The sequence below is a fragment of the Anas acuta genome, chromosome Z, assembly GCF_963932015.1.
Source record: "Anas acuta chromosome Z, bAnaAcu1.1, whole genome shotgun sequence".
Taxonomy (NCBI): Eukaryota; Metazoa; Chordata; class Aves; order Anseriformes; family Anatidae; genus Anas; species Anas acuta.
In genome coordinates, this window is record NC_089017.1 from 48,514,235 (window position 1) to 48,542,161 (window position 27,927).

At 39.1% G+C, this 27,927-nt stretch overlaps 1 protein-coding gene across 2 annotated transcripts; it reads left to right on the forward strand.

Moving 5' to 3' along the window:
• The first annotated feature begins 1,151 nt into the window (after positions 1-1,151).
• Positions 1,152-27,454, forward strand: LOC137847911 (S-adenosylmethionine synthase-like). Of its 2 annotated transcripts, none has more exons than XM_068666587.1 (10): positions 1,152-1,287; positions 4,557-4,650; positions 9,341-9,418; positions 13,143-13,265; positions 13,909-14,021; positions 14,784-14,927; positions 16,343-16,561; positions 18,147-18,329; positions 21,153-21,286; positions 24,028-27,454. In XM_068666587.1, exons 2-10 carry the CDS (start codon positions 4,578-4,580, stop codon positions 24,128-24,130), a joined length of 1,170 nt encoding a protein of 389 aa, XP_068522688.1. In that variant the 5' UTR covers positions 1,152-1,287; positions 4,557-4,577; the 3' UTR covers positions 24,131-27,454. The 2 variants fall into 2 exon arrangements, with proteins under 2 accessions (XP_068522688.1, XP_068522689.1); XM_068666588.1 differs by lacking the exon at positions 1,152-1,287 and adding an exon at positions 3,823-3,931.
• Positions 27,455-27,927: the final 473 nt, after the last annotated feature.

Here is a 27,927-nt window from a genome sequence, read left to right on the forward strand (position 1 = left end):
GCTGCAATGTTCAGAATTTCTTAGTTTTGCTTATACATCATATTTTAAAATCTGAATGTGAATTCCAAAGCACCTTTTTTCTTTTTTTTTCTTTTTTTTCTTTCCTTAATTACTATTTTTGTTTTATTACTGGCCCAACCAGCCTTGCCACTTCAAATCATTTGCTTTATGTACTTCGTTCTGTCCTTTGCAGCTGCAACTAGAGGCTTTTGGTGTACGTTCATGTTTTTATCTTGTTGGCATTTAGTTCATACCACAATGATAGTCCATCTGGAATATATATAATTTATAAGCCCACATACAGGCTTATGGTTTCAGTGAAGTTGTGCTCCAGCTGATGTGATTCAAACACTGTTGCAAAGTGGTTTTACTCCACAGAACTACTTTCATTGTTAGTCTTTTCTTGTAACTGAACAGGAATATTCCCAAATTTGTGAAAGATTTTAGTCTGGCAGTATCTTAGTCATCATAAATGAATTGGGGTCTGCAGTGAGGTGGGTAGATGTTACAGACCTATCTGGGTTCCACCACTGATCAGCCTGAGACAGCAAAACATAGTCTTCCAGGAAAGAAGAATGTGAAAATAGCTGAGAAGCTTGTTTGCACGCAGAAGCAAGAAACGGCAGAGGAGAGAGCTGGGAAGTTGCAAGGTGTCACCCAGAAAAGGGTAGGAGCTACGCAGCTTTGTAACATGTATGGGGAGACTTGTGAGGAACTGAAACAGGCTAGCAATGGAGCTTAGCAGAGAGAGGCCTGGGAAATCACCTCAGAAATTTTTGTGGAGTGCCAGCAACAATCCAGAGAGCAGATCCTGAGTAAATTTGCCAGTTAGGACAGCATTTGTTCTGCAGAAATTTCCTGAGGCAGGTATGTAAACTGCAACTGATACCCCCCTGTCCCTAACCCCCTGTAATACGGTTAGCAGAACCAACAGTAAGGTAAAGAGCTGTAATACATCAGTCAGCTGGTCATGTATTGCCCCCCACTGCCCTTCTCTGTCCCCCCTTCCTGGCACCAGGGTGTGTTGACAGCCACTAGCAGGCAAGCCTCCTGCTGGCGGTGTGATTAAGCCCTTCAGCGTTATCAAAGCCTGGGTGCTGGGCCACCAGCACGTGGTGACACCCATCATGGAACAGGGACGCCTAACAGCACGTGAGATATTGCCTATAAAATCAAACAGCAGTAAGCCCTCAGGGCTTAGACTGGAACTGCTGCTGGACAGCAAAAGCTTTGATCCCCATGAGGCCAGGGACACCCCCACCATCATCTTCTTCCTCTGAGGACTGAGTGAGTGACTCATGTTCTTTTAGGTGAAGTCTGAATGTGGAGTATGATTGCTGTATTATATGGTGATTATTAAGAATTTGACATATGATCTGCAGAGGATCCAGGTGGCTGAAAAGTCCAAGTAACTAAGAATTTTATATAATAAGATAGCTGTATTAATTACTAGGCATTCTGCGTTAACTGTAAGCTAAATGCTAGAAATTTTACATAGGAATGAGATATGCTGACTGCTAAAGTTTTTATGTAATAATAAAGCTATAATTCTAACCAGAACCCTATGGCTATTCTTCATTCTGCCAAGGTTTCGCAGAAGAATCTTCCTGTCCCCTGTAGCCTCAGGTGACATTCATTTCAGGCTGACCTGAGTGGTCTAAACTGCAGTATGTGTTGTTAAACTGAACAAAGTGACCAAGATGTAAGAACTACGTGAGCTGTGAGATCTCTGAAAGATGCATTTCTTTCTATAAGCCAGTTGAACTGAAGTGTTGTATTGACGATGAAAGAAAATAGCAGAACTGTGGCAAAAATAAGTTTGTAAAACAACAAGGGGGAAGCCTTTGGCTGAAATACCGAAATGGTGTGCCAAATACAAGCAGGATATGTCTGGACTTCAGTTGGGATTCGTACAGCTTTATGGCTCAAATAGTGATTTCTTTTTGAGATCATGGGCTGCAGAGCAATATTGGAAGTGATTACATCTATGGAAGGTCTTCTGGATCATCTCTCCATTTTCCATAACAGCTGTTTGCATCTAGTGACACCAACAGTGTTTTTTACACTTGGTCAAGAAGCATTAGCAAGTGACGCAAAGGAAAACATGACTGTTAGAGAAGCAGTTCACATTGTTATAGAAAATTCACCAGTGATAGATGAATATAAGCCTGTTCCAGCATTTTGTAACCCTCACTGTAAAGCAGTTCTTACGCATGTTTGTGTGGAATTTCCTGTGTTCCCGTTTTTGGCCATTGCCCCTTGTCCTATTGCTGCACAGCACTGCAAAGAGCCTGGCCCCCTCTATTTGCCTCCCACACTTCAGATATTTATAAACATGGATCAGTTCACCCCTCAGCCTTCTCCAGGCTGAACAGACCCAGGTCTGTCAGCCTTTCTTCATAGTGAAGATGCTCCAGGCCCTGTATCATCTTCATGGCTCTCCTCTGGACTCTCTCCAGGAGATCCCTGTCTTTTTTGTACTGGGGAGCCCAGAACTGGACACAGGACTCCAGGTGAGGTCTGACCGGGGCAGAGTAGAGGGGCAGGATCACCTCCCTTGACCTGCTGGCCATGCTCTTTTTAATGTACCCCAGGATCCCATTGGACTTCTTGGCCACAAAGGCTCACTGCTGGCTCAAGGCCAACCCATCGTCCACCATCCCCAGGTCCTTCTCTGCAGAGCTCCCCTGCAGCAGGTCAGCTGCAGGAGGAGACTGAAATTGTTCATGTGAACATAAAAATGTTCACATGTGCTTTGTACAACGTGTTTTGCAGAACTTGAGCTCAGGGTATTGCACAGAAGTGATATCCTTCCAAGAACACATATCTCTGTGACTAGTTTATTTTTGAGAGGTATTATAATGAACTTTTTGAAACTAAAGAGAGTCAACAAAATAAAACAAGTGAGTTAATGGACTTCAAAGGGCATTTCTGATAATCATTAACTGAGGTGTAAAGTCTTTATTGTTCTCCTTCACACACACATGAACAAACGTCTTTCTGAGAACAGGTGCTCTTTATGAAGAGCTGAAAACTCTTGCCCCTAGGATTAATAATGAAAAAAAAGAAAGAAAGGCAAAACTGAAATGGGTGCACGTGGTCTTTTGCCTCCTCTTCATGTGGTTTTCATTACATTGTCAGTAAATAACTGCAGTTATTTCTGGAACACTAGTACACACTTTCAGGATGTAAATGTATTGCAACAAGAAATACAAGCTTACAATGAGGTAAAGTATGTGGGGGAAAAAAAAAACGCATGCTGTTGGTTTTGGCTCATTTGTCTAAGTGTTTTATGTTCATTACTGCTTTTATTACCACATATATCACATAAATGGGAAGATGTGTCCTGAAATGAGACACGCTCTTATCAGTGAAGCCTTTGCAGAATGAACAGGCACCCCTCACGAGACATTTATTGGTGGCCTAGTGAGTGATGTCTTCTGTTCATGATAGCCAATAAGGTGTTTGGTTGTAGCTCTCCACCTGCATCTCAGTACCCCTCTTGTTGCTGTATAACATGCTTAGGTCATGGAGCAAGACTTTTGGAAACAGCTGCTGATTTAGTGAAGCTGAGCTGAACATGGTATATTGCAGCAGTGGAGAACTGCAGTGGGAACAGGGGGTTTTTAAGACCAGACACACCTGCTGTTTCCTAAGTAGCTTTGTGACACTGTGTTGTACTTCACTGTTCCAATGTGCAATTGCAATGTATTCCAAAAAATGCTAAAATAAAACAAGCTTCCAAAGGGGTGGAGCTTGCTTGCTTTTTTTGGATATCTTGAATCCAGCTGTTCCCTAGTGTATCTCTTCATCAAGGCAAACAGTAGGAGAAAAGGATTCTGTAAAATGAACTGAGAAAGCCTGACCATACACAAGTTTACTATTTTTTGATCAAGGAGCACGGGAAAAGCCTTTAGTCTCAGAATTCAAGGTAATTTATATTGAACCCACTGCCTTTACTACTGGCTCTACAGACCATGCTGTTGGTTGTTATATATATGTAGCTCTTCACTGAGCCACTGAAAAAAAAGCAGTATTTGAGAAGAAGACCACAGCTTATCACCTGGAGCTGTTGTAAACATATCTTCTTGTATAAAAAGAGATAAATTTCTGCACAGTTCATCACTGAAGCTAAGTACAATGTATGGGTATTATGCCTAAGATAAAACTTCATTTGCCCTTACAAATTCAGATAAAATCTCCATGTTTTTTACTATCTTGAAATGCTTTTTACTTAGCACTTAGAAGCAAGTAAGAATGGAGGGTTGGGGAAGTGTGCAAAAGTATTAAACTCTGGCTTAACTATCTTCACATTTAACTTAATGATAACACTTCTGCAGACTTTAACAGGACCAAGGTTAATCAAACACAAAAGTCTTATGAAAGATTTTTCTGTAGCAATGCTTTTTAAGACCCACAAAGATCAGCCTTAATCTTCTGAGGAACAAACATGCGGAAGCAATTACGTCGGCTGTTTGCATAGATACATTAACCTTTCCACCTCACGTTCTGTCTGTGCTTGTTCTGTAGCTGCTTTGGGTCTTTCTTATTTGCAGGCTCGCTAAAAATACTAAGACATGTCAAGTCATACCTCAAAAAAAGAAAAGCGATTTCTTTTTACCTCAGAATCTGTTGCTGAAGGACATTCTGGTAAGTCAAAATACTGTCTGAAACTTTGCTTTTATTAATACTTGCACTGAAGAATGCTATTTGATGGGAGTTTAATCATATCTTCCCTCACGGAGAAAAAAAAAAAAAAGAACCAATTAATTACTTTGATTAGACTTCAGATTAATGTTTTTGTTTGCTTGGCAAGAATTTGTTTTATTTGTTTAGTATGCAACATAGTCTGGCATGAAGGGCTTTAAACTTTTGCTTGAGAGGAAGAAGTTTGGAGACATCTTCTACAACTAGACTTAGAGCTACCACATATACAGTGCATTGATTGCTTTTGTAATTCTGCAATGAAAAAAAAAATATGTTTTTTACATAGGTGATCATTTATCTCAATTTGTGAAACATTTGGAATATTGAGCTTTGATTTTCTTGAGAGCTGCATTCCAGATACTAAATATAGCTGTTTTGCCACGTTGCTCTCCCTAATGCAAGTTTACATATGCTGTAGGCGGTACAAAACTAGTTTATTTTCCAGGGTCTGGGACTGAAAGACAATGCTTCAGCTCTAATTGCTGTTCATTAAAATCAGTTATTTTCCACACAGCATTGTTTAGACAGATGCGCATCTAGAAGATATGTTAGCTTGTGGAGTAGAGGAAGTTTGGACCTTCAACATAAATACTAGTGGTTTAAATTTGCGGTAAAGGTAGCAACAGTTCCTTTTATTTTAACCTTCAGATGGATCATTTTAATTCTAAGGCTAAAATTAACATTACTTCTTTCCGTATTAAAATAAAAGACAAAAAGCCTAATAGTAAGAAAATAGGCTGATGTCAAACACTAAACTTTTTGCAGCTGAGTTTTTGTTGTGTATCTGTGTTCTCAGATCTGCAGTTTGCTAGTGGGAATGGCATAGTGTGAGACCAGTTATAGTGTCACATCTGTCTGCCCAGCCCCTAGTGAATAGCCCAAGAGCTGCAAAACCACTGCAGCATGTAGTGTGTCACATCTAGAACCGCTGCAAAACACTTACTTGCTTTTAAACACTGTGCTGTATGTTGTAATGGGGCAAATAGCTGAAGGCAATAAAACTTATCAGTTGTTCCAGGTTATGCCATTTCTGCTTGAGCATCAGATTCTGTGGCATAAACCCATTTTGCAACTTTCAGGGCTCAGTTTGACTCAGGGCAGTTGGCATATTTGCCACCTAATAAACTTTGAGCTTGGCATTACTGAATTTACACTGGATTTTAAATACAATTTCTGGGTCTGAAATTATGACCACATGATGTTTCTGTCTTTCATCTTACATCCTTGTGTCATCAAACTGTGGTCAGTTTTTAATCAGTGGTGGTACAATATAACTTACATAACCAACCATGTTTGTGATCCTGTAAGTAAATGCTTTAGCAAGAAATTTCAGTAAGGTAAGAGGACAAAGGTCACACCCATCTACAAAAGGAGCCCCACAGAGGATCTAGGAAACTACAGGGCCAGTAGTCTTACTTCAAACCCTGAGAAGGTAATGGAACAAGTCCACTTAGAAATGATTATAAGCCAAATGAAATAGGTGACTGGGAGGATCCAACACAACATCATTACTTGGAGTATCATCCTTGACAAACTGGCAAGATATAGATAGGACATGTGAGCTGAGAGATGGAAATTGGCTAGCAGACCACACTCAGAGGGTAGTGATTGATGCCCTTCATGCAGGCTGGCAGCCCTTCACAAGTAGGGTCTGCCAGCAGTCGATGATGGGCCTCATGCTGTTCAATACCTTCACGAATGATCTGGACAATTACATTGAAAGCCCCCTCATAAGTTTGCTGCTAACACTAATCTGGGTGGTGAGGTGGACGTGTTGCAAGGGAGAGCCATTTTACAGGGATATGGACAGGATGGAAGAGTTGGCAAGCGAGAACTGGGTGTAGTTTAATAAGGACAAGCACAAGGTCCTGTGTCTGGGAGGACATGACCGAAGAGCCCAGTACGGGCTAGGAACTGTGCTTTGCTTTTAGCCTGGTTCTAATTTGTGTTTGAGGTAATATTGATGGCACAAAGATCCACCTGTTCAAAGTTACAGGCTATCATGGTTCATGTTTCCTTTCTCTTAAAGTATGTTGGAAGTTGTACCATTCTGTTAAGAGAATGGAAATAGCACTTTTTGCATATCTGTGGGAAAGCTGAACACACTGCAAGTCTCTTTTCAGAGAAAATTTGAAAAGTACATATTTGTTATTTGGCAGATTGACAGGTATTAAGCTTGTCTCTCAAGTAATTTAAAGGACCTAAATTGTAAGTTTAAAATCGATGGGCCACTAGGCCTAGCTGTTAGCACCATCATGGAAATTGAATGTGCAGCCTGCTCTGTCAACAAACACAAACCTGTGAGGAGTACGGGAAACCCCTGGGATGTGGGTGGCCAGAGGAAGTGTCACCACCAGAGCTGCTGCCGGACAGGGCATTGTGCACATAGGGGCAGGAGCAGGGCTGAAACATCCTGGGTGCATGTCAGCCTACAGTGCCATGGCGGTGTGGCCTTCAGGGCCTGCAGCTGGTGGGAGACGCCTTCATGTGGGCTCCTTGGCCATTTGGCCAGTTTTTGTCACTTTGGCTAAATTTTTGGCCAAACTCTGGCTCAGTGGGTGTTACCAGCTCTGGCCTGTGAAATCCCAATTTAAATTCCTGAATGAAAAGTAATTGTCCTAATGTGCATAAGCTGTAGTGATTAATTGAGTTAATAGCTTCCTTTAACAGGTGTTCGTGAAATGTCAGGTTTCTGAATGGTTCAAATGTGGTTTCTCACTCATGAAAGTCTTATGAGGACACTTGGGCTGTCCGGTCTGGAGAAGAGGAAGACAAGGGGCGATCTGGTGGCTCTCTGCAGCTCCCTGAGGAGGAGAAGCGCAGAGGGAGGTGCAGGTCTCTGCTCCCTGGTCACCCATGTCAGGACAGGAGGGAACGGCACAGAGCTGTGCCAGGGAAGTTCAGAATGGGCATTAGGAAGAAATTCTGTACCATGAGGGTGGGCAAACACTGGAACAAGCTTCCTAGTGAGGTGGTTGGAGCCCCCATGCCTGTTGGTGTTCAAGAATAAAATATCCTTAATTATATCCATTAACTTTTGGTTAGCTCTGAAGTGACTTGAAAGGTCCCTTCTGAATGAACCCTTCATCATTCCTGGTGATGGTCCCTTCCATCACTCTATACTACTCTGCAGTTCTCATATTAACTTCACTTTAAACCTTAAACTTTGTATTGAATTACAGATATTTGGGAGCATAGAATAACTGTTATTTTATAATTTCATTCTTATATGTTTTCTTTCAAAGAAGATTAAAAGTAAATAAGCGGTTTAAGGTGAACATTCAGTTACACTCCTCCTTCATTAACTTCATCTTTGGGCTCTCTAGTTTACCTGCATGTGTAATGATATTCCCACAGGAGAGCAACAGTACCATAGATAATTACATAGGTAATTATGTAAACTTGCAAACACTAAAGGCACCTGGTTTATGGATTCAGACAATGCTGTAGATCTATCTGCGTAGTTGTATGGCTGAATGTATTTACAATTTTTTTTTGTTGTAATGATGGTAGGTACACTCTATGCTGGGTTAAAAGCTGGCCCCAGAGAGTAGTGGTGAGGAGAGTGAAATCCAGCTGGTGACTGGTTACGAGTGGTGTTCCCCAGGGGTCGGTGCTAGAGCCCATCCTCTTTAACACCTTTATTGATTATTTGGATAAGGGAATTGAGTGCACCCTCACTAAGTTTGCAGACGACACCAAGTTGGGGGGAAGTTTCGATATGCTGGAGGGCAGGAAGGCCCTGCAGGGGGACCTGGACAGGATGGGTTGATGGGCAGAGGACAGTGGGATGAGGTTCAACATGGCTATGGGCTGGGTCCTACACTTTGGTCACAACAACCCCATGCAGCGCCACAGGCTTGGGGCAGAGTGGCTGGAAAGCTGTGCAGAGGAAAAGGACCTGGGGGTGCTGGTTGATGCTTGCCTGAACATCAGCCAGCAGTGTGCCCAGGTGGCCAAGAAGGCCACTGGCATCCTGGCTTGTGGCAGGAACAGTGCAGCCAGCAGGGCTAGGGAGGTGATCGTCCCCCTGTGCTCTGCTCTGGTGAGGCCACACCTCGAGTACTGTGTTCAGCTTTGGGCCCCTCACTACCAGAAGGACATCGAGGCCCTGGAGCATGTCCAGAGAAGGGCTGCAAAGCTAGTGAGGGGCCTGGAGCGCAAGTCCTGTGAGGAGCAGCTGAGGGAGCTGGGTGTGTTTAGTCTGGAGAAGAGGAGGCTCAGGGCAGACCTGCGCAATAAATCGCAGAAAGCGCAATAAAGAGGGTAGGAATGCAAATCCCTCACTGAAACAGTTTGTCTTAAATACATGGTCAGAACATGCTTCTTACAACTCTTCTCCTAAAAATAGTATTTCTGGATGCATTTGCAGGTCTTTCTCTTTGTCCCTGACCCACTAGGCTGCTGGTCCTTGCAGACCATAATAATATGTTTGTTAGATTTGACTTGATGAGCATTGTGAACACGGGTTAAGACATGTTCAGAATTTAAGTTATTAAAACAGCCTCTTGGCAGATGTTCTATAAACAGAGGTCTCTTGGGTACTGGAAATAAAATTTTACTATGATTTTAACTTTTCAGTTTTTATCACAAAAAGAAATGTTATGTGTTTCTTATTTTTTTTTTCTTTTAGACAAGATGTGTGATCAGATAAGTGATGCTGTTCTAGATGCTCATCTCAGTATTGATCCAGATGCCAAGGTTGCCTGTGGTAAGTTCAAAGCAGATAGAAAAACAGATTAATGAAGCACAACAAGTAATCTCCGTTGATAAAACATCCTGTGCTCCAAAATTCTTGCAGTAGTTGGCTGGCAGTCAACACTTCAATAGTCAGTCAAGAGGCCAGTTCTTGTGTGCTGACTCAGAGGAGAAGGGAAGACTGTAGAACGTGAACAGAAAAAAAAAAAAAAAAAAAAAGGAAACACACAGTGTTTCAGTACAAATTAAAGATGGTGAAATGCAGAAAATAGGTCAGGAGAATACTATTGGTATGGAGAATTCTCCATTGGTGTAGGTCTCAAAAGTGTAGTTGTCAGGGCTAACGATAATGAGCAATCTAGGGAAAAAAAAAAAAAAAAAAAAAAGAGAGAACAGAGGAAATGTATATGTCAGGACACATTTTCTGGTATAGTGAGTAAAATGTATTAATAAAACTAAAATCCTTGAGTGCTAAATATATATTTGCTGTGCCTTTACAGAACCAGTTCATTTGGATGTGATTCTGATCAAACTGGAGGCTAAGAACTTACTGTTCTTAGGATTGGGATGAACACAGAATGGGAATGTTTCTAAGGGCCTTTGAGAGCAAAGCCATTTCTTTCATAGAATAAGTGATACAGGCCATAGTTGGAGCAACAGCATCTTGGGAATACTGTGATCTAATGTGTCAGTTGGTCTAAGAAATCTCTTTTGATCCTTGAGGCACAGTTGTGAGCAATGAGGAGAGGTAGGGGGAGGGTTTAGTGTTTACATTAGACTTGGTGAAGCATGTATTTCAGTATTGCAGGCAGTTATGCTTCTAAAAGCTAGAGCTGGTAACAGAGAAACACTGCAAAAATGACAAGGACTAAAAATGGGTCACAAGAGATGTGAGAAACAAGATCAGTTGGTCTTATCAAAAAGAAGACTGAAGTGTGACATGATTACGTAGGTAAATCCCTGATGCCTGTGATCTGTTGGGGGGGGGGAGAGAAAAAAATTAGAAAAAATATTAAAACTGCTGACTAGAGTCAGAAAACTGGAGTATAGCATTAATATATAAGTCTGGAAAAGATAATTGGTTGACCAGATGCAGTTTGCTTTAAAAAAAATAATAAATAGTACTTTAGAGAAGAGAAAGCAGTTTCTGGGTAAAATTTAGAATTTCTATTTAATTGGTCAGGCCTACCCTCAAAGTTTCTGAAAGAAAAATAAAAGCATTATGCAAGTACTAAGTCACTGTAACACCACATTTTTATGTAAATATGAAATGTAATTTATGGAGATGTTGACACTAGGTTCTATGTACCAATATAAAAAACTATATGAAGTTCTCTGAATTTTATTTGCTGCTTGGGCTTGTATGATCAGCGAGTTTTGCATATGAAGTTCTTAATTATTACACTGGCAAGTGCCACTTGCTGGTCTGTCTATGTGCTGCTGACATAAGATACAGCAGTAAAGTCAAGCAGGAGAATACTGTGTGCAAGTAACATAAAGCCGAAGGCAAAATCAGTATTCTACTTCCTCTCTTGTTAAGTGCAAGCCAAATGCTTTCTTGGGAATAAGAGATCCTTCCCAGTGTGTTCAGCAAACCAAAGTCAAGAGAAAAATTAGCTAACCATAAACCATGACTGTATAAAAATGAACTGGAAATTTCTACCTTGTAGTGGAGTATTCTTCTGGGAAGTGGTGTATTCTTTTGGGAAGGCTTAAACATTTAAGAAATCAATCCCCCCATGAAAAGCCCCAAACCTTGTAAGTTAACTTTCTCTCAAGTAGAACAAATGGGGGTGTTGCTAGGTCTCAGTTACGTGTTGCAGCTGTAGTGCAGCTCCTGAGCCATGCTTTCTTTTGGTTGCATTAAATTTCAGTCAGGATGGGAAGTCGTCATAGGTAGCAAGATGAATCATTCTTCTCCTCATACTAAAAGAAGTGTCTTTGTGCCATGAAGTCTTGCGTCACTGTCAAAGCTTTGTGTGGTTGTTACCAGCCTGGGGATGTTTCTAGGGACTATTGGTAATGACTGGAGCCTTATTTTGCTGTTTCTCCAAGCCCTGGTTCTGTAACTTTGTGTTCTTCTGGAAAGGCTTTCCCTGCTGGTGGGGACCACACAGGAAATGCTGCAAGTCATTCTGCTCCTGTTTGTGCCTGGAATATAAGCTCTCTTCTGCCAGTACAGGAATCACAGTATTATAGCTGCCTCACACACTTAGGTGGTCTGCTACAGTCAGGCAGGCAGGAAGATCACAGGTCAGTAGGGCAGGAGCACAGGGCTGAGTGTGAAACTAATGTTATCAGGATACCTTGTGCTGTAGTGGTATCACTGCTTGGGTTTGATGTGCTCTGTAGGTTTAGGGCTACTGTGCTATTATGGACTCTCACTGAAGACCACCATGCTGTGTTCACAGCATAATTCAGAGACACAATGTGAGTTGGTATATAGCCCAGTAGTTCAGTGTAGACTAATTCCCCTTGCAAACAGAAAAAAAAGGTTGCCCTGCACTGTTTTTAACAGATTATCTAAGCTAAACTGGCAAGTGAAGCTAGCTTACTTGTCTTTATGTGATACTGCAGTCTACAATCTTATAGCATATTCCTCTACAATCTTATAGCATATTCCTGCCTGTAATACTTAACCTTGAAAACAAAATTATTCAGATTAGATGATGAAGAGATGGTAAAAGCGATGGATGAAATTCAGTCTAGGTCTATGTAAGGGGAAAGAGAGCACACTTAACCCCAAATATTGAAGGCCAGGTTCATTGCAGGCACACAGAAGTTGTACAATTACACGGGGGTTGTCACAGACACACATTTCTGTGGAAAGAGTCAGTTCTCAGTAGCTGTAAAAGCCCATGCTGAGGGTTAGGGATTGCGCTGAAGCTAATGGACAGCGGAACCGAGAACATTGTTAAGCCAGTATGTAAATTCAGGGTTGCCTGTTGTGAATGCTGTGTGCAGTCTGTTCCTCTTATCCGTCCCAGAAAGGCAATAGCAAGATTGTAAAAAGCCCTGGAAATAGTAACAGCATTGTCATGTGATGTCTTTAAATGAATAGCCTAGACCTCTTCAGTTCAGAACATAGGGGATTGAATGGGATATGAAATAGAGCTATATAGTTGTAGGTTGTATTGATGCGGTGATTTTTTTGTGGTTGAATGCAGTATGGTTTAACACAAAATGTAGAAGGCATTACATGAAATTTGAAGACCGCATTGATGCTTGAAACAATATGAAATGATTCTGCACAGAATTTGTAATGTAGTTGTGGAGCTTCCCACTCCAGGATGCTGTAGATGCTAAAAGTTTTCATGGTTGCTAAGAGCAACTGTGTGAATTAATGTAACAAAAATCTGTCAGACTGGTAATGCCATCTGTTAATAAATGATGTCCCTCTAGCTTCAGCAAGTCCCTGAGCTGAAATTGGTGTAGACCAGGAAAGCATTTGGAGCACAGTGGTATAGACTTGACTTGTCCTTATAGATGTTTGGTGCTGGCCACTATCAAAATGGGATAATTGCATTAGATAGAACCTCATGCACTGATTTTAATGCTAGTATTAGCTAAAGAGAAGAGTAACTACACATGGACCTATGCTTATGCTAAGGCATTTCTGAGTTTCCTATATAAGTAATCATTTGTTTTTAGAACCTTCTTCAGAATCTCCTTGTGTAATTGTAATGATAGTAGCAGTATATATATATTTTTTAATTAATTTATTTTTTTCCCTGCAGAGTGTGTAGCAAAAACTGGAATGATTTTGCTTTGTGGAGAGATCACATCCCGGGCTATAGTAGATTACCAACAAATTGTAAGAGAGACCCTTAAGAGGATAGGGTATGATGACTCTTCTAAAGGTGAGTGAGATCCTTCTTGCATTCATTGTTGGATCTATTCTGCATGTGGCCAAAGTCTTGTTTTTTACGGTCTTCTTGAAAATAAAATGAAACATGTATCCAGACCTACAAGAAAACTGCACAGTGGTTGATACAATTTTAGTGCCACAACTGGTACTGGGGAAGCTATTTGAAGGTGACATGTTCATAAAAGACTTATTCTTGAAAGGGCCATCTGCCTCTTGCTCCTTGATGCAGAACTGGTGTTTGCTCAAATGTCAGAAGATGGTTACATCTGCAACTTTGTACAGCAAAAGCTTTGACACTGGTGCTCCTTGTGCTTGGGGTGAATAAACCTACAAAAGGATTATAAGCAACATCACAAGCTTTTGTGGGGCAGCTTGTACAGCTACACTTCATACACCAGTTTAAAGAGCTAATTTTTCAACCAATACCTTGTACTTGCCCAGATCTTGAGACTGTTAAATGTGTTGATACTGTCTGCTTCTGTTAGCAATACAAAGCCATGACAGTTTAGGAAAGTTACATGCTTAGAGTTATTAAAGTCTTAGCCAAAATAACTAGATATTCCAAAAGTGCTTCTCTAGCAGTTCCTGAACTTTGAAGAATATATGACCTAACTTTCCAAAACTCCCTTCATTAGGATTGGACTATAAGACTTGCACAGTTTTAGTGGCCTTAGAACAACAGTGTAAAGAGATCAAGCATGCTGTCTCCCATGGCAAGAGTGATGATGACCTTGGAGCAGGGGATCAGGTAATGGGACTTCATTCCAGGCACTTATTCAGATTTAGTATATGCACAAAGAGTTAGATTTGTGTTGGAGCAGAGCCTTAAAAGCAACTGTACTGTAAGAACGAATGGCTAAATACTGTGCACTCTCTTAGCCTCTAGAAATGAAAAAAAAAGAAAGAATAAATAAATAAAATAAATAAATAAAATAAATAAATAAAATAAATAAATAAAAAAAAAATAAAAAGAGAAAGAGAAAAAGTAACATAGGCACCTTATGGGTCCCTTCCAACTCGGGCTATTCTATGATTCAATGATCAGTAGCTTCACTGAAAGTGGCTTTTCTTGTTTCCAGCGGCCTTACTGACTAGAGCTACAATTAACCTTTTTATCAGTAGGTGGCAGTGCTGGTCTTTCAAGTCCTTTTGAGTAGCCCGTTTCTGCCTCTCAGGCATCAAATGTAGCATTATTTTAACTGCCATGAATGGGAGAGGACTGAGCAGTCTTTATGAGGTTTTTGTCTATTAATGCTTTAGATTCTTATGGATGTTGAAGTCACTCTTGGGAACCCAATCCTGGTGTAACTCTGATTCTTGTGCATGGAGATGTATAAACGTTATTTCAGACTGTCTGTGTTCACTTTGCACATTACTGCTGTATATTTCTAGGCTTGGGTGGTTTTAAAGTACTGTGTGGCAAAGACAGGTGCAGAAATGCAAAGAGAACATGGAAACATGTGGCCTTTTTTCCCTGTTTTTCAATACAGTTCTCTGTTTTTCAATGCAGGGTTTGATGTTTGGTTATGCCACTGATGAAACCGAGGAATGCATGCCCTTAACAATCCTTCTGGCACACAAGCTTACTGCAAGGATAAAGGCTCTGGAACGGAATGGAACATGGCCCTGGGTTAGACCAGATGGGAAAACACAGGTTTGTAAAGTAGAAGCATAAAAAGGAGCTTACAAACTTTAAGGGTGAGTAACAAGAGAAATCGTTTACCCTGTCTGCTGCTAAACCAGAATTTATATTGTTCTTGTTTGTTTGTTTTCCCAAAAGTGGTGGTGTCTATTTTATACTCCAAGGTGGGGTGAATTTCACAAGGTACACATGTGTAGCACACATGGGATGTTTAAACTGTTCTGTCAGTGCCTTTGCAGTTTTCTTCAAAACAACACTTGCATTTTGTTTCTTTTCCCCTGGAGTCTAAGATTAGCAAATTACTGTCATCAAGCAGTTTTCGTTGTTGTTGTTTGTTTGTTTGTTTTCTGAACAAATATCAGTATTCCAGAATCCTGGACTGAGATAGTTTTATGGTTTCTCAGCTAAAACAGGCCTGCTCTTGTGTCAAACCCTATATATGCCATATCTGATCGTTGGTCAGAGCCACTAACAGCCGTGTTGCAGAGCTGAGTGGATGAGTCACTGTGCCACACTGTAAGAGTGATGTACTTTGGCAGTCTCAAAGGCAGTAAGTCATCTGTCTTTCAGGCTGTGAAATCTTCAGCAGAGGAAAGGAAATCTATACATGTGGCATTTCCAAGGCAGCGCAGTGTTTTATTCTTAATTGTTGTTGCTTTAGTGGGAATGAACTGCATTGAGTTGTACTGCTGCAGCTGTTACAGTGCAACATGGGTTGTGTCCGTTCCTTTTGGCAGCAGTGCATAAAACATATGAATATGCCTGCCATGGTGGAGGTATCCAAACATTTTTGAAGAGTAGGAAAGTGGATGTCTTCTGAGTCTGCAAGAAAACCTGTATTAAAGATGAAGCAATGACATATATTTGCATGTATGTAAAAGGCATGCAGTGTGTAGCAAAAGATACAGCCCACCATATCATAATCTACAGTTACATATTTCAGCAGGGTTCTCCAAAAATTAACTTGGCTTTACTATTTGAAGTTATGTTAACACGCCAAACTGAATGAGTTTAGCATCTGTCAGTAGAAATCTTTGGCTTCTGTATCATACCAGATGATTTTTTGTATCTCTGTGGAAACACATGTAATATCCTTTACTTAACTCTTTTGGTGATGGTACTTTAACACTTTCTTTATCTTTTCCCATGGTGATACTAAACATCAGCAACACCCCATTAATTTACATCCATTTTATTTTATTTTATTTTATTTTATTTTATTTTATTTTATTTTATTTTATTTTATTTTATTTTATTTTATTTTATTTTATTTTATTTTATTTTATTTTATTTTATTTTATTTTTGCTGTAGAAAAGAATTGTGAAGTGGTTTTTTTTTGTTTGTTTGTTTTTAATTTTCCAACTAGTGTTCCATCTGAAGAAGAGTACTGTAGAGGTGCTGCTGACCTTGAGTGGTTTGTTTCCAGGTCACTATGGAATACAAGGACAGCAATGGAACAGTGGAACCCATCCGAGTACACACAGTTGTGATTTCAGTACATCATGCCCCAGATGTACCTCTACAACACATACAGAAGGAGCTAATGGAGAAAGTTGTTAAAGAAGTCATTCCAGAGAAATATCTTGATGAGCACACAATTTATCATCTGCTTCCAAGTGAAAAGTTTGTAGAAGGTGGTCCTAAGGTATGGTGCTCTGAAAGAAGAAAGGCTAAACAGGCTTGGATTCAGAAAGCCTGAACAGATGTTGCCACATTTCTAAATGCTGTCTTGCACTGCTATGCCTTTAAATAAAAAAGTATATATATTTTTAAGGAAGCTTCAGTCACTTCTACTGGAGTTTTAGTACCGAACAGCTTGCATCTAAACTGAGCTGTACATGCTTGGATAGCCAATTATAAAGATTCTTGGATCTTTGTCTTGCTCTCAGAAGGTATTTTAAATGACTGAATGTTATCCTGTAGGTCACATGCTAAAATGCCCGACAGGAAGAATCTATTTGCTTTCAAGCTAAAAACAAAAGATAATAATAATAATAATAATAATAATAATAATAATAATAATAATAATAATAATAATAATAATAATAAAAACAGAAATAACTACATCTTCTATAATTGAGTTTCTACATATAAATAAGCAGGCATCTACATTTATATCATTCAGAAAGCTTCACAAAATTTAATGGAACCCTTAATGTACTAAACCCCTTGCTACTCGTTAGAATTTGACTTGTGTTCCAGTTTCAACATACTAGTACCAATAAGCAGGTCACTGCTATGAATTTGTAAAAAGTTTCATTGTGTAAAACTTTTTAGTTTTGTGTAAGGAACTAAATTACTAAAGTTACAAGGTGTGTTCATGATCATACTGGGATGGTGTAGGGAAACTGTTTTCACTGAGGAATAAATATCAGCTGTACTCCTATATTACTTATTTGGAGATTTAATGTTAGTGTATTAACTAAATTAATACAATTAAACATAACTAAATTAATACAATTAAACAGTTAATGCTCTTCTAGGATGGAGTTTCTTGACATTCTAGTGTTTGTTTAACAGCTTGCAGTTAACAGCTTTGCTAATCTCACTGAAAGACAATAATTCTCTGCTGGTTGAACAAGTTAAATCATCTCACCAAGCTGTGGGAAGCAGGCCAAAGTCCATGCAAAAGGGTGGTTTTCCATCACTGGGGATGCAGGCAGGTGGGAAGAAGCAAGGAGAAGTATCAAGCAGTCCTTGTACCACCAGTGAACCGTTGGATGAACTCAGATAAAATATTTCAGTGCCCTTGTGCGAGACAGCACTGAGATGCTGTTCTGTGAAGCTATTGCTTCCACTTTAGTATGTGTATGTAAGTGAAGCTTGTTGACCTTTTAGGTCTTATGTGATCTGTTGTTCAGCAAGGCCTTTTGTCTCTCAAAATTCTTCACCTCTGTCAAGTGTTATTGAATTAAGTCATTGGTCAGCAATCCAGAGGAAGTATTTCAACATTGCTGATTTGAAGGCAGCACACTTTTTGTGACACTTTCAGTTATGCCACTTTCTTATTAGTTTTCTAATGTTATTGCAGCAGGGATGGTTTAGTACATCCCTGAAAAAATAATTCCAGTTATGTACACACCATTCATTAAACAGTTGTATGTGAAAGTAAGTACTGTGAAAAATGAGTTGTATCCGTGGCAAACGCGAAATAAAGCTGTACCTAGTAACCTAGCATGGGATTGGATAAACTGTCGTGTCTCATGAATATTCAATTGTTTTTCCTGCAGAGTGATGCTGGACTGACTGGCAGGAAGATCATTGTGGATACTTACGGAGGCTGGGGAGCCCATGGTGGAGGTGCTTTCTCTGGAAAAGACCCTTCCAAAGTTGATCGTTCTGCAGCGTATGCAGCTCGCTGGGTTGCAAAATCGCTGGTAAAAGCTGGTCTCTGCAAAAGAGTATTAATCCAGGTAAGGGCAATTGTGGAAGTAATACACCATAACAGAAACTCTGTCTCTTCAGTTTTTCCCTCAGAATACATGCCAAAATCACAGTCCCACTCCAGGTTCAGAAGATCATGTCCCATATTAAAATGGGTCTCCAGGATGTTCCTCTTGGGAAAGTGTTAAGGAGGCCTGTGAGGGAAGCCAAAGACACAGGCCAGGAAGTACCTGAAACAAGGAGTGTTCTTAGTAGTACTCCTGCTCCAGCTCTGTTGCTACCCCTGCTTCTGGGCACTACATCATTGCTGCTTTTATTTCAGGGAACTCAAGTGATCTTCCCCACACATGTGCACTTCCAGCACTTCAACTTGTGTTGCACTGCACGTTACAGACAGCTATGTTAGCAGTTATCTAGATGCAGCTGAGCAACCTGCTCTTCTAAATGTTCGTATTGCTTGTAGCTTAAACCACTTCAAGCTGTATTTGAAATTACCCATAAGCTATTGCAAATTCTCTGTTGTGGGTTCCTGTTATACTATTATTGTGTGAGCTAAGACTAAAAGCAAAATTCAATTATATAAGACTTTTTAAAGAGTTTAATACAAGAACATTTTTCATCAGTCTTCCATGCTCAGAAGAAATGCACTACCTTCCTCAGGCATGAATATTGGGGACTATTAAGTCTAAGAAATGGAAGGAGATTTTTTATTGACACTCACAGTTACACCATTAAGTACAAATCCAAAGTAAATGCAAAACAACAATTGAGGTTTGTCCTGGTAATTGGTAATACCTGCATGCTTATTCCAACTAGCTGCTAAGTCATAGCTTTAACCTGGTATAACAAATTACTACATTAAAGCATAGCTGTCATCTGACTGATGCTTTGTTGGAGAAGTATGTTTAGAGTTTTTTACCTTCACCATTGAGCAGAGAGGAGGTCCACTGAATCTGTTTAAAATCAAGGATTTAATACCCAGACATATTGATTAGGAACAAGACCCATTGCTTTATATATGCATGTGTTTGGTATCTGATTAATCCTGTCTTGATTAAAAAGTCTCGAGTAAGACAAGGAAAGGGGAGGTTGGGAATACAGCAAGCACAGATAACAATGTTTATGGAATTACTCATACTTTATTTTATTTTATTTTATTTTATTTTATTTTATTTTATTTTATTTTATTTTATTTTATTTTATTTTATTTTATTTTATTTTATTTTATTTTATTTTATTTTATTTTATTTATTTTATTTTCCTGAGGGAATACAAATTTCTGACTTGGTATGCATATTTGTAGTGGCATTTTTGAACACATATATCACTGTCTTAATTCATTACTTAGGTGGGAATGTTGTTATTTCATAACTCTTAGAGACCCTCCTTAAGTTCCTGAGCCTGACTGTAGTAGACAAGGCAAGATTAATTTCATAAACAGCAAAACACGGAGATGTCAGATATTAGCAATAAAGGGAAGAAAGGAAGAGAGAAGAGGATGAGAGCAGAAAAGCTTGTAAATTGTAGAAGGCTGGATTAAGGATTAACATGGAAAAATCTATCAAGTGGAAATATAAATGTGTTTTCATCCCAGTAGTGGCTGTATTGTAAGACCCTGCCAGCCTCCAGCAAGGCTTATGATTGAGCTGGCTTTGCTAGAGACATTGTTTCCACACTAACCAGCTTTTAATACTAAAAAGGCAAAATGCAGTTCCAGATGGGAACTGCAGGCTGATTAGCTGTATATTATCACACATACCATGTAGTTTTTATTTAGCATTATATAGAATTATCAGCCTATTTTTTAATGAAAAACAGGCTTACCATTACAGTGACTTATACTTAGTCTGACTGATGGTTAAACAACTCAAAATTATCTAAGGGGAAGATTTGCATTATTGGGGTAGTTTCTATCAAAAATGAATTCTGGGTTACTAAAAAGTACCAAGATAGAACTGAGCCACTGGACTTATTGCTTCCTGAAGTCTGCAGAAACCAGGCACAGTGAGGAAGACCTGTGAACTTCAGTGAAATGGTTTGTGTTGCTTAGTTACATTCAAGCAAAACACATTTTCATATAAATGCATCCTGATTAAAAAAAAAAAAAATGAAGCATGTGTTAGCCTATGCTACAGGAGGACTATGTTTCTGAAAGGGACTGAATGACAAAAGCAAATAGATTTCAAGAGAATTTGACAGTACTGTGCTATGGTGAAAAGAAACTAATGTGATTCTTGGACATCAGAAAGATGCTATAGAGCTGAATATAATGAAATTGCAGGCAGTACTCCCTGGATTACTTTGTGTCTTTCTGATAATTGTGTTTTTAAAAGTACATGAAAGTATTGGATGAAGACAGCACATGCAAAAAGTTGTTCTGGGGAAAAAAAAAAAAAAGTTCTTTAAGAAGAAGTAAAGCTTTTCTTTTTTTTTTTTTAAGACCCATCCTACATACTTTTTTTACTTGCCTCTGGGAAAAAAAAAAAAAAAAAAAAGTATATATACATATATATTTATAGATCTCAGAACCTGGAGTCTCAGGGGCTTGAAGTCCTTGAGTCTAACCAATGGTGAAGGATGCAAAATGACAGTATCTGAGCATGTAGAAGGTACCTCTTTTGCTTTTAAGGCTTGTCACAAAGGTCTAATATTTGATCGAGCTGAACATTTTATGAAGAAAATAGGTGATTTCCTAAAATAAAAGAAAACCAGCAAAAACATATTTCCTAGCTTTCTCTATACAGAAGAAGTACATATGATCTTCCCTTGTTAAATAAGATAGATCTTTCTGTTAAACAAAATGTAGGAAGGATTCTTTAACTGCATCTGAGTTATGTCTGTGTCTTCCACAGCTATCATATGCTATTGGTCTGAGTCATCCTCTTGCGATCTCAGTGTTTCATTATGGAACCTCAGACAGATCTGAAGAAGAGCTGCTTGAGATTGTACAAAAAAACTTTGATCTACGCCTTGGAGCTATCATAAGGTTTGTGTGCTATTAGTATTTGCTGAAAGGAATCCTATTCTTAATGCGTTTTTAAAGCAGTTTAATATTAATGTTTCTGGCTCCTAACCTCACAGAAGTCACCTTCATCATATGTCTATTGCTGCTGTCACTTCTGCTGTTGCCTGACCCACACACTCAGTACAGCATACAAAGCCTGATTCATAAATCCTATCACAAGATGTTCTGAATAAGTAAGACCTGGTCGAACTGTATAATGCCGCATCTCCAAGTAACCCTGGGAGTGTGCTATGGAGCAGTTCATTAGTCAGGTGGTAGCAAGCTTGGTTAAGTAGAATTAGAATTTAACATTACATGTAGAGTGTAAGCCTCCCAGTCCCAGGTTTATCTGGAGAGCATCAGAAATATTGCCTCTTACTGAAAGAAGTACTCGGTTAAATATGGTCTCCCAGCATTCGATATTTAGGTGGCAATAAATTGTAAGTCAGCTGCCATGAGACGGCAAGATTCTGGTGTCTTCACTTTACAAGCAGTCCCTTTGAAATGAGTGGGTAGTTAGTGCCATAATTTGCTCTTACTCATGCACAGAAACTGTGCGTTGCCTTACCACAGTAGTGGCAGAATGGTGCTTGCTGTTGCTTTTCTGGGAATGTTGACCATTAGCCCCAAAGAGAAAGCAGCACTTTTAAGGTACTAGCTTCTCCAAAAGAGCAAAATGTAACCTGTGTTCTGCATCAGGAAATCTGAAGTCAACTAAAATTAATTTAAATGGAATGCAGGTATCTTAAATGCTCTCTTAAGCCTCGTTAAGAGGTTGAAGTATCTTGTGTTTAAAACAATGGGGGGGGGGGGGTCTGGACTTCATTTTGTGAAATATACAACTAATGGAGAGAGACACTCTCTCTTTTTTCTATTAAAGGAGCTGCCACACAAAGTTTACTTTTTATTAAAATCTGTAGAATTTGACATGGGAGCTCAAGTCTGAGATAGATAGCAGCAAGAGTCTTACTTCATGAATTGAGTCTGTCACTTTGAGCAATACTGGTTTTAAAACATCAGTTCTGAAATGCTAACATGTGTGTTTGATGTCTCATTATTTGAGGAAACCACTTGTAATGATTCACTTCTCTTTTCACTCTGGAGCTATTAATATCATTCTGGTCTATGTATTCTGGAGAAATCTTGATTGTATTTGACTATGAGGGGGAAAATGCCAACATCTGAATGAATATGAGGGCTCTTTTTTCCTTAGGAGGGAGCCGTTTCTCAATATCAATTCACTATGAGATAGTCTCAATATTTTTCCAGTGAGGCCAACCTTTTACAATTCTTTTCAGAATGTTTTCTGAACATATACACTGAGAGTAGAGTTGAAGTTTTTGTTTTTGTTTGTTTGTTTTTTAATTTATATATTCTGAGTTATTATAGCAACTTAAGTTGCTAGGCAATGTTTTCTACATGTCATCAGTTTTACAAATTGAATTGAAACTCTACTTTTCCTTTGTAATTATGGCAGTTCATTGCCATCAATAGTTTGTGTGGAGGTTCCCAGACACATTCCTTGTTTTGGTACAGAAACAAATACTGCATTTTTAAAGTACATTTTCTTAGTCCCAGAACTGGCAAAGACAGAAAGAAGAAAACAGGCAAAACCAAGATAATTGTTTAGTGAATATTTCCTCGATAAATTTACCTCACGACTGTTAAAGTCCTTTAAATGGTGCTAGCTACCAATTCTAACAAACTAAGCACCAAAGTATTTTATGCTGTCTTACTTTTCATCTAGTTGGAACTCACATTTTGATGTTTTTTGCTATTACAATCAAGTACGGATGACTGTAGTGGCTCTTGAAGCATGTGATCATATTACATAAAATGTTATTTGAGGCAAGACTTAGCTGCTGTTCATCATAAGATCCACAAATGACCCCTTAAGTGTTAGAATATGTAATATCTTCACCATCTAAAAAGAATTAACAATCCTGCTAGTATTTGTGTTGCTTTTCTTACTTTGCTATTCCTCAGCTGGTTTTCTCTCTAGCAGCTTAAGATATGAATCATCTATTTTAAACGTGCTTTCAAAGATAATTAAACATAATAATAACGAATGAAGAAAGCACAAATAGAGGAAAATGTCAGGCCTTACCTGAAATAAAGAAAAACATGGGTGTAGATACCTTTGACTAACCATTTAGCATAGCTGCAATCTGCTACATGATGCAGACTAAAACCCAAGAATCATGACTTGCATCTTCATTATTTGCCTAGCCACAGTCATTGTTATGCCCTATTCTGGTGAGTCTGTGCAGTAGACATAAGCAGTTTTAAACCTCCACAATTACTCAGTCCACTAGATGATGATCGTCTTTGGCTGCTTTTTTTGAGATCAACATTGTCTATCTAGAAGAGTAGCACTGGAAAATACTCTGCATTAGACTCACAATAACACAAAATAAATTCTTGCTTGCACAGGTATACCTGAACTTCATTCCAATTGCAATGCTTCTGCATCAGAGTGCTTGCTTATAAAGCTTAACTGTATTACCTTATCTTTGTTAAATTTGAAGAAAGCTGACTGTAGTCACTTTAAATTGAAGCCATCAGCTCACTACCTTTCCTGATGTAATGCTTAGTGACTGGGCAAGGAAACAATGCCTAATATTTTAAATCTTTATTCTAGGGGTAATAGTGATTGTCCCTCCGACATGTCTAAATCACAAAACACACTGGAATAAAGTGCCATGTTTTTTCTTTTCATTCAGGGAGCTGGATTTGAAGAGACCAATCTATCAAAAAACAGCTTGCTATGGGCACTTTGGGAGAGAAGAATTTACATGGGAAATACCCAAAAAGCTTGTGTATTAAGCTTTTCAGAATGCTTCATTTAATTGAAAGGTGGTTTAACAATCAGATACAATTCCAAGCTGTTCATGAAAAGACTGTATCTACTCTTTTTTAAAATGACGTTGTGTAGCTAAGAGATGTACTGAAAAATAATTGTGTTTAATTTCTAGCCTTCACCATGACCTCACTCTTTAAATGCATGCAGCTCAATTAACATACTTTTCAGCTCTGTCTTTGGTAACGTGTGAACAACTTAGGCCTTTGGCTGCCATCAGATGTAAATTGCACAGATGCTTGTCGAAGTCTGTACTGTCCTGCCAAAGAAGCCTGCTACTGGTTACCTAGTTAACTTTGTCCTGAAGTGGGCAAGGTAACTTCCAACAGCTGCCTGTGACAGGAGAAAGAAATAGTGCAAATTGCCTAAATTCTCTGGGCAGTGACCTCCACAACTACAGTTTTAGTTATGGTAATTCTGGTCAGAGCAAATGATTAAAAACACCCATTTCAGAACGTAGTTTGTTGTAACTCTAAATGTACTTAGGTCTGAGGTAGTGTTATCTGTTTGCTTTTAACATTGTAGTGTTGTAGGTTTACCTCCGTGAAAGCTGATGGACTCCTTTGTTGTAATGCTTTTACTTATTTATAGTTACTCCTTTTCAAACTGAAAATATCCATGTCTGCATGAGTTGGAAAAGGTTGTGTAATGTTTCAGTTAAGTTTCATTTAGTCACTTCTGAAATGTAAAATCTTTTTGTAAAAAAAACACTTGGACATTATTTTCCTTTGACTTCTGGTTAAGAGCACAAAATGGAGAGGGAGAATTCAAAATCATTCAGCTTTTTTTTTTTTTTTTTTTTTTTTTTTCAAGGACTGGAAAAGATGAAAAGGCTTGCATACAGGAGGTAGCACTATCCATCCAATCTCCAGAGCTTCCGCCTACACATTTTTAGCAAATCTTCCAATAAGTATTGAATTAATGTTACCTTCATAGGGTAGCTATTTTGCTCAATGTGAAATTTTCCTCAAAACCAGTAGAGGACATGTGCCTTGTTTAAAATAAGCAAACAGAAAAAGGCTACCTCTGCTAAATTTGTAGTGCTTAGTACCAGATCAGAGACAAAACAATTGCTCCACAAAATCAATTAACATCTTTTCAAAATGCTTTCCTACTACAATTTTATAAATGAATCACTTAAGCTGTAGCCTCAAAACTGAAAAATGATGGCCAGAGCAGACATAATCATTAAGACTGAAGTTATTGCTGAAAATTTAGGTAAATTATAATGTAGCCTACATACAGCAGTCAATCAAAATATTTTTATTTCCAAGTGTTGCAACTGATATTTTAATAAATGTGTTAATATCAAATGAACAGGCTTTTCTTTGAAATATGTGTCTACAATATGTTGTACAAATCCATCAAAACATAGTGGTTCATCACCTGTGTGAGAAATTATAACTGCATATCAGATTAAAAGCCCCAAATAGTTTATGCATTGTACTTTGAGACTTCATCCAGAGTAGCAGGCTGCACAGATATTCAGCTAATAAAGTTACAAGTACGAAAAATATGTGTTATAGTAAAATAATTTGTAACATCATAAAGATGTACACTGTAACATGTAGAGGCATTAGTGGCTGTTCTAGGAAATGTGGTGGTTTCTTTTTTTCAAGTAGTGAACTTAGATGTACACTTCCAAAAGTTAATGATCCTCATGAAGTCCTTTGAGGTAGAACTAAACCTAAATCTTTCAAAAGGATATAGTTTCGCTCAAGCCTAGAGAAGCCAATTAGAGAAGAAAATGAATGAAACGGAAGTGCCAGCTTGGCTATGAAAGTCCCTTTCTTTCTGATCTCAGAAGAGATGAAGAGTTTCTGCTGGCAAAATGAAGACATTAAAATTAAGAAAGGTCAAAACCTGTTCTATTTGCTTTGTGTCAGAATTAGCTTTGACTCATGCTTTCAGAGTACATCACAAGATCAGCTGCACCAAAAAATACAAACCTTAGAGATGTAATTAATCTTCCTGCTAAGATGGGACACTCTCCTTCTTCTGAAATAGATTTTCAGCTGTGCTGAACCCAACAAACCTTATCTAGAGCCATGCAGACATTATTATGTATCCCATTTTGTTAACTGTATTTCTCTTAAATGCTACAGAGAAACGGAAAGTGGAATGTTAATTCATCACTTTTCAATTCATTTAATTCCTAATGAGCTGAAAGCAATTACTGGAATGGAAATTAAAGTGCACATCTTTACTACATGCTAATAAACACAATGAACTCGTCATTTAACAATACCTCAGTTTATAGCTCTCCACTGCCTTGACCTTGTGGTACAAAAGGACATGCCTTCTTTCCTATCTTCACCACCTAAGATTTTTGGTCTAAGTGTTCTTTGCTCCGTCTGGTGCAGGCTGTAGAAGGTCTGGATGAGAGTTAAAATGAGAAGACCTCAGCATTTTCATCAGGAGCTCAACCATCCTGCAGCAGTCCAGCGTGTTTGTCAGAACTGGGATGCAAATTTTTAACAGATGGCAAAATCTTGTTTTCCTCTGCTTTGATGATGCCAGCATAAAAACTGATAGGCCTTAATGCCTTTAGCAACTTTAAAAAACCATGATGCATAAATAACAAAGAACATGATACTCCTTTTGGCTGCATACCGTTAAAACTGGAGCAGTTTAACACTGTTTTTGTTTTTACTCAGCAATAAATAAAAAAGCTCAGCCCCACTACTGGAGAGGCTTTCAAGCAGCTGCACACATTTCAGACCCTATCCTACTTAGTCGTCTGCTTGACCTCTCGAGGATGGTCCTAAATATTAAAAAAACAACAACAACAACAACAAAAAAAACAAAACAGTAAAATACCCTGGTATATATTACCCTATCTTACCCTGGTCAGTACAATACCCTGGTATTCCTTCCGACATTTTGGCCAGGAAAACAACATTTATGTCAAACGTCTCCTACCATAACTATAGTAATTGGAGTTCTAGATCTATCCTGATTTTTTCCAAATGCAGCATTCCTGCTTCTTACCCTGCATTTTTTCCTAGATTCCCTTCACGTGTAACATGCACTCTCCTGCAGTCTTCCTTGGGATGGACTCCCACTGGTATCTGTTACTGTGCCATCTGAGCAATTTGAAGGAACCAGGGGAATTGTACAAATTGGGGGATTTTCATATCAGATCTCACATTTGGTGCCTGCCTGCGTGCAATATTTTGACTGAAATTCTGGATTATTCACTCCTTGTGCCAAGATCCTTTCGCAACAGTCAAATCAAATCTCTCTCCTAGCACAGTTTTATAATTTTAAATGAAGTCAGTTTTCACTGGTGGAGTTTCATTTGCTCGCTTTTGTTCTTTAAATATATGTGTACACTCTGATAGAGAACTAAGATTTTTAGGCAACATCTAAGGGCATTTCAAGGAGGCACAAGCCCTGCAGGGCTGCTGAAGGGAATAGTTCTGCTGTCCTGTCACCCTCAATGGCTTTTTCCAGCCTTTGGAGCATCTCCTTGGTGCTGGGGTGAATGTGAGGCTTGGCAGTGAAACCGTCAGGAGAGGAGGCTCAGGGGAGGTCTCATTGCTCTCTGCAGCTGCCTGAAAGGAAGGTGTGGGGAGCTGGGGGTCGGTGTCTTGTCACAGGTAACTGGTGATAGGACCAGAGGGAATGGCCCCAAGTTGTGCCAGGGGAGGTTTGGGTTGGCAGTGAGGAGACATTTCTGCTCAGACAGAGCAGTCAGGCACTGGGGCGGGTTGCCCAGGGAGGTGGTGGGGTCACCGTCCCTGGGGGTGTGCAAGGACAG

Excerpts from the sequence above, each read along its gene's own strand:
- LOC137847911 (XM_068666587.1), top strand. The coding sequence starts at position 4,578 with ATGTCAAGTCATACCTCAAAAAAAGAAAAGCGATTTCTTTTTACCTCA. Across the intron at positions 14,928-16,342 it reads GACCAGATGGGAAAACACAG|GTCACTATGGAATACAAGGA; the intron begins GTTTGTAAAGTA and ends GTTTGTTTCCAG. Across the intron at positions 18,330-21,152 it reads GCAAAAGAGTATTAATCCAG|CTATCATATGCTATTGGTCT; the intron begins GTAAGGGCAATT and ends TGTCTTCCACAG.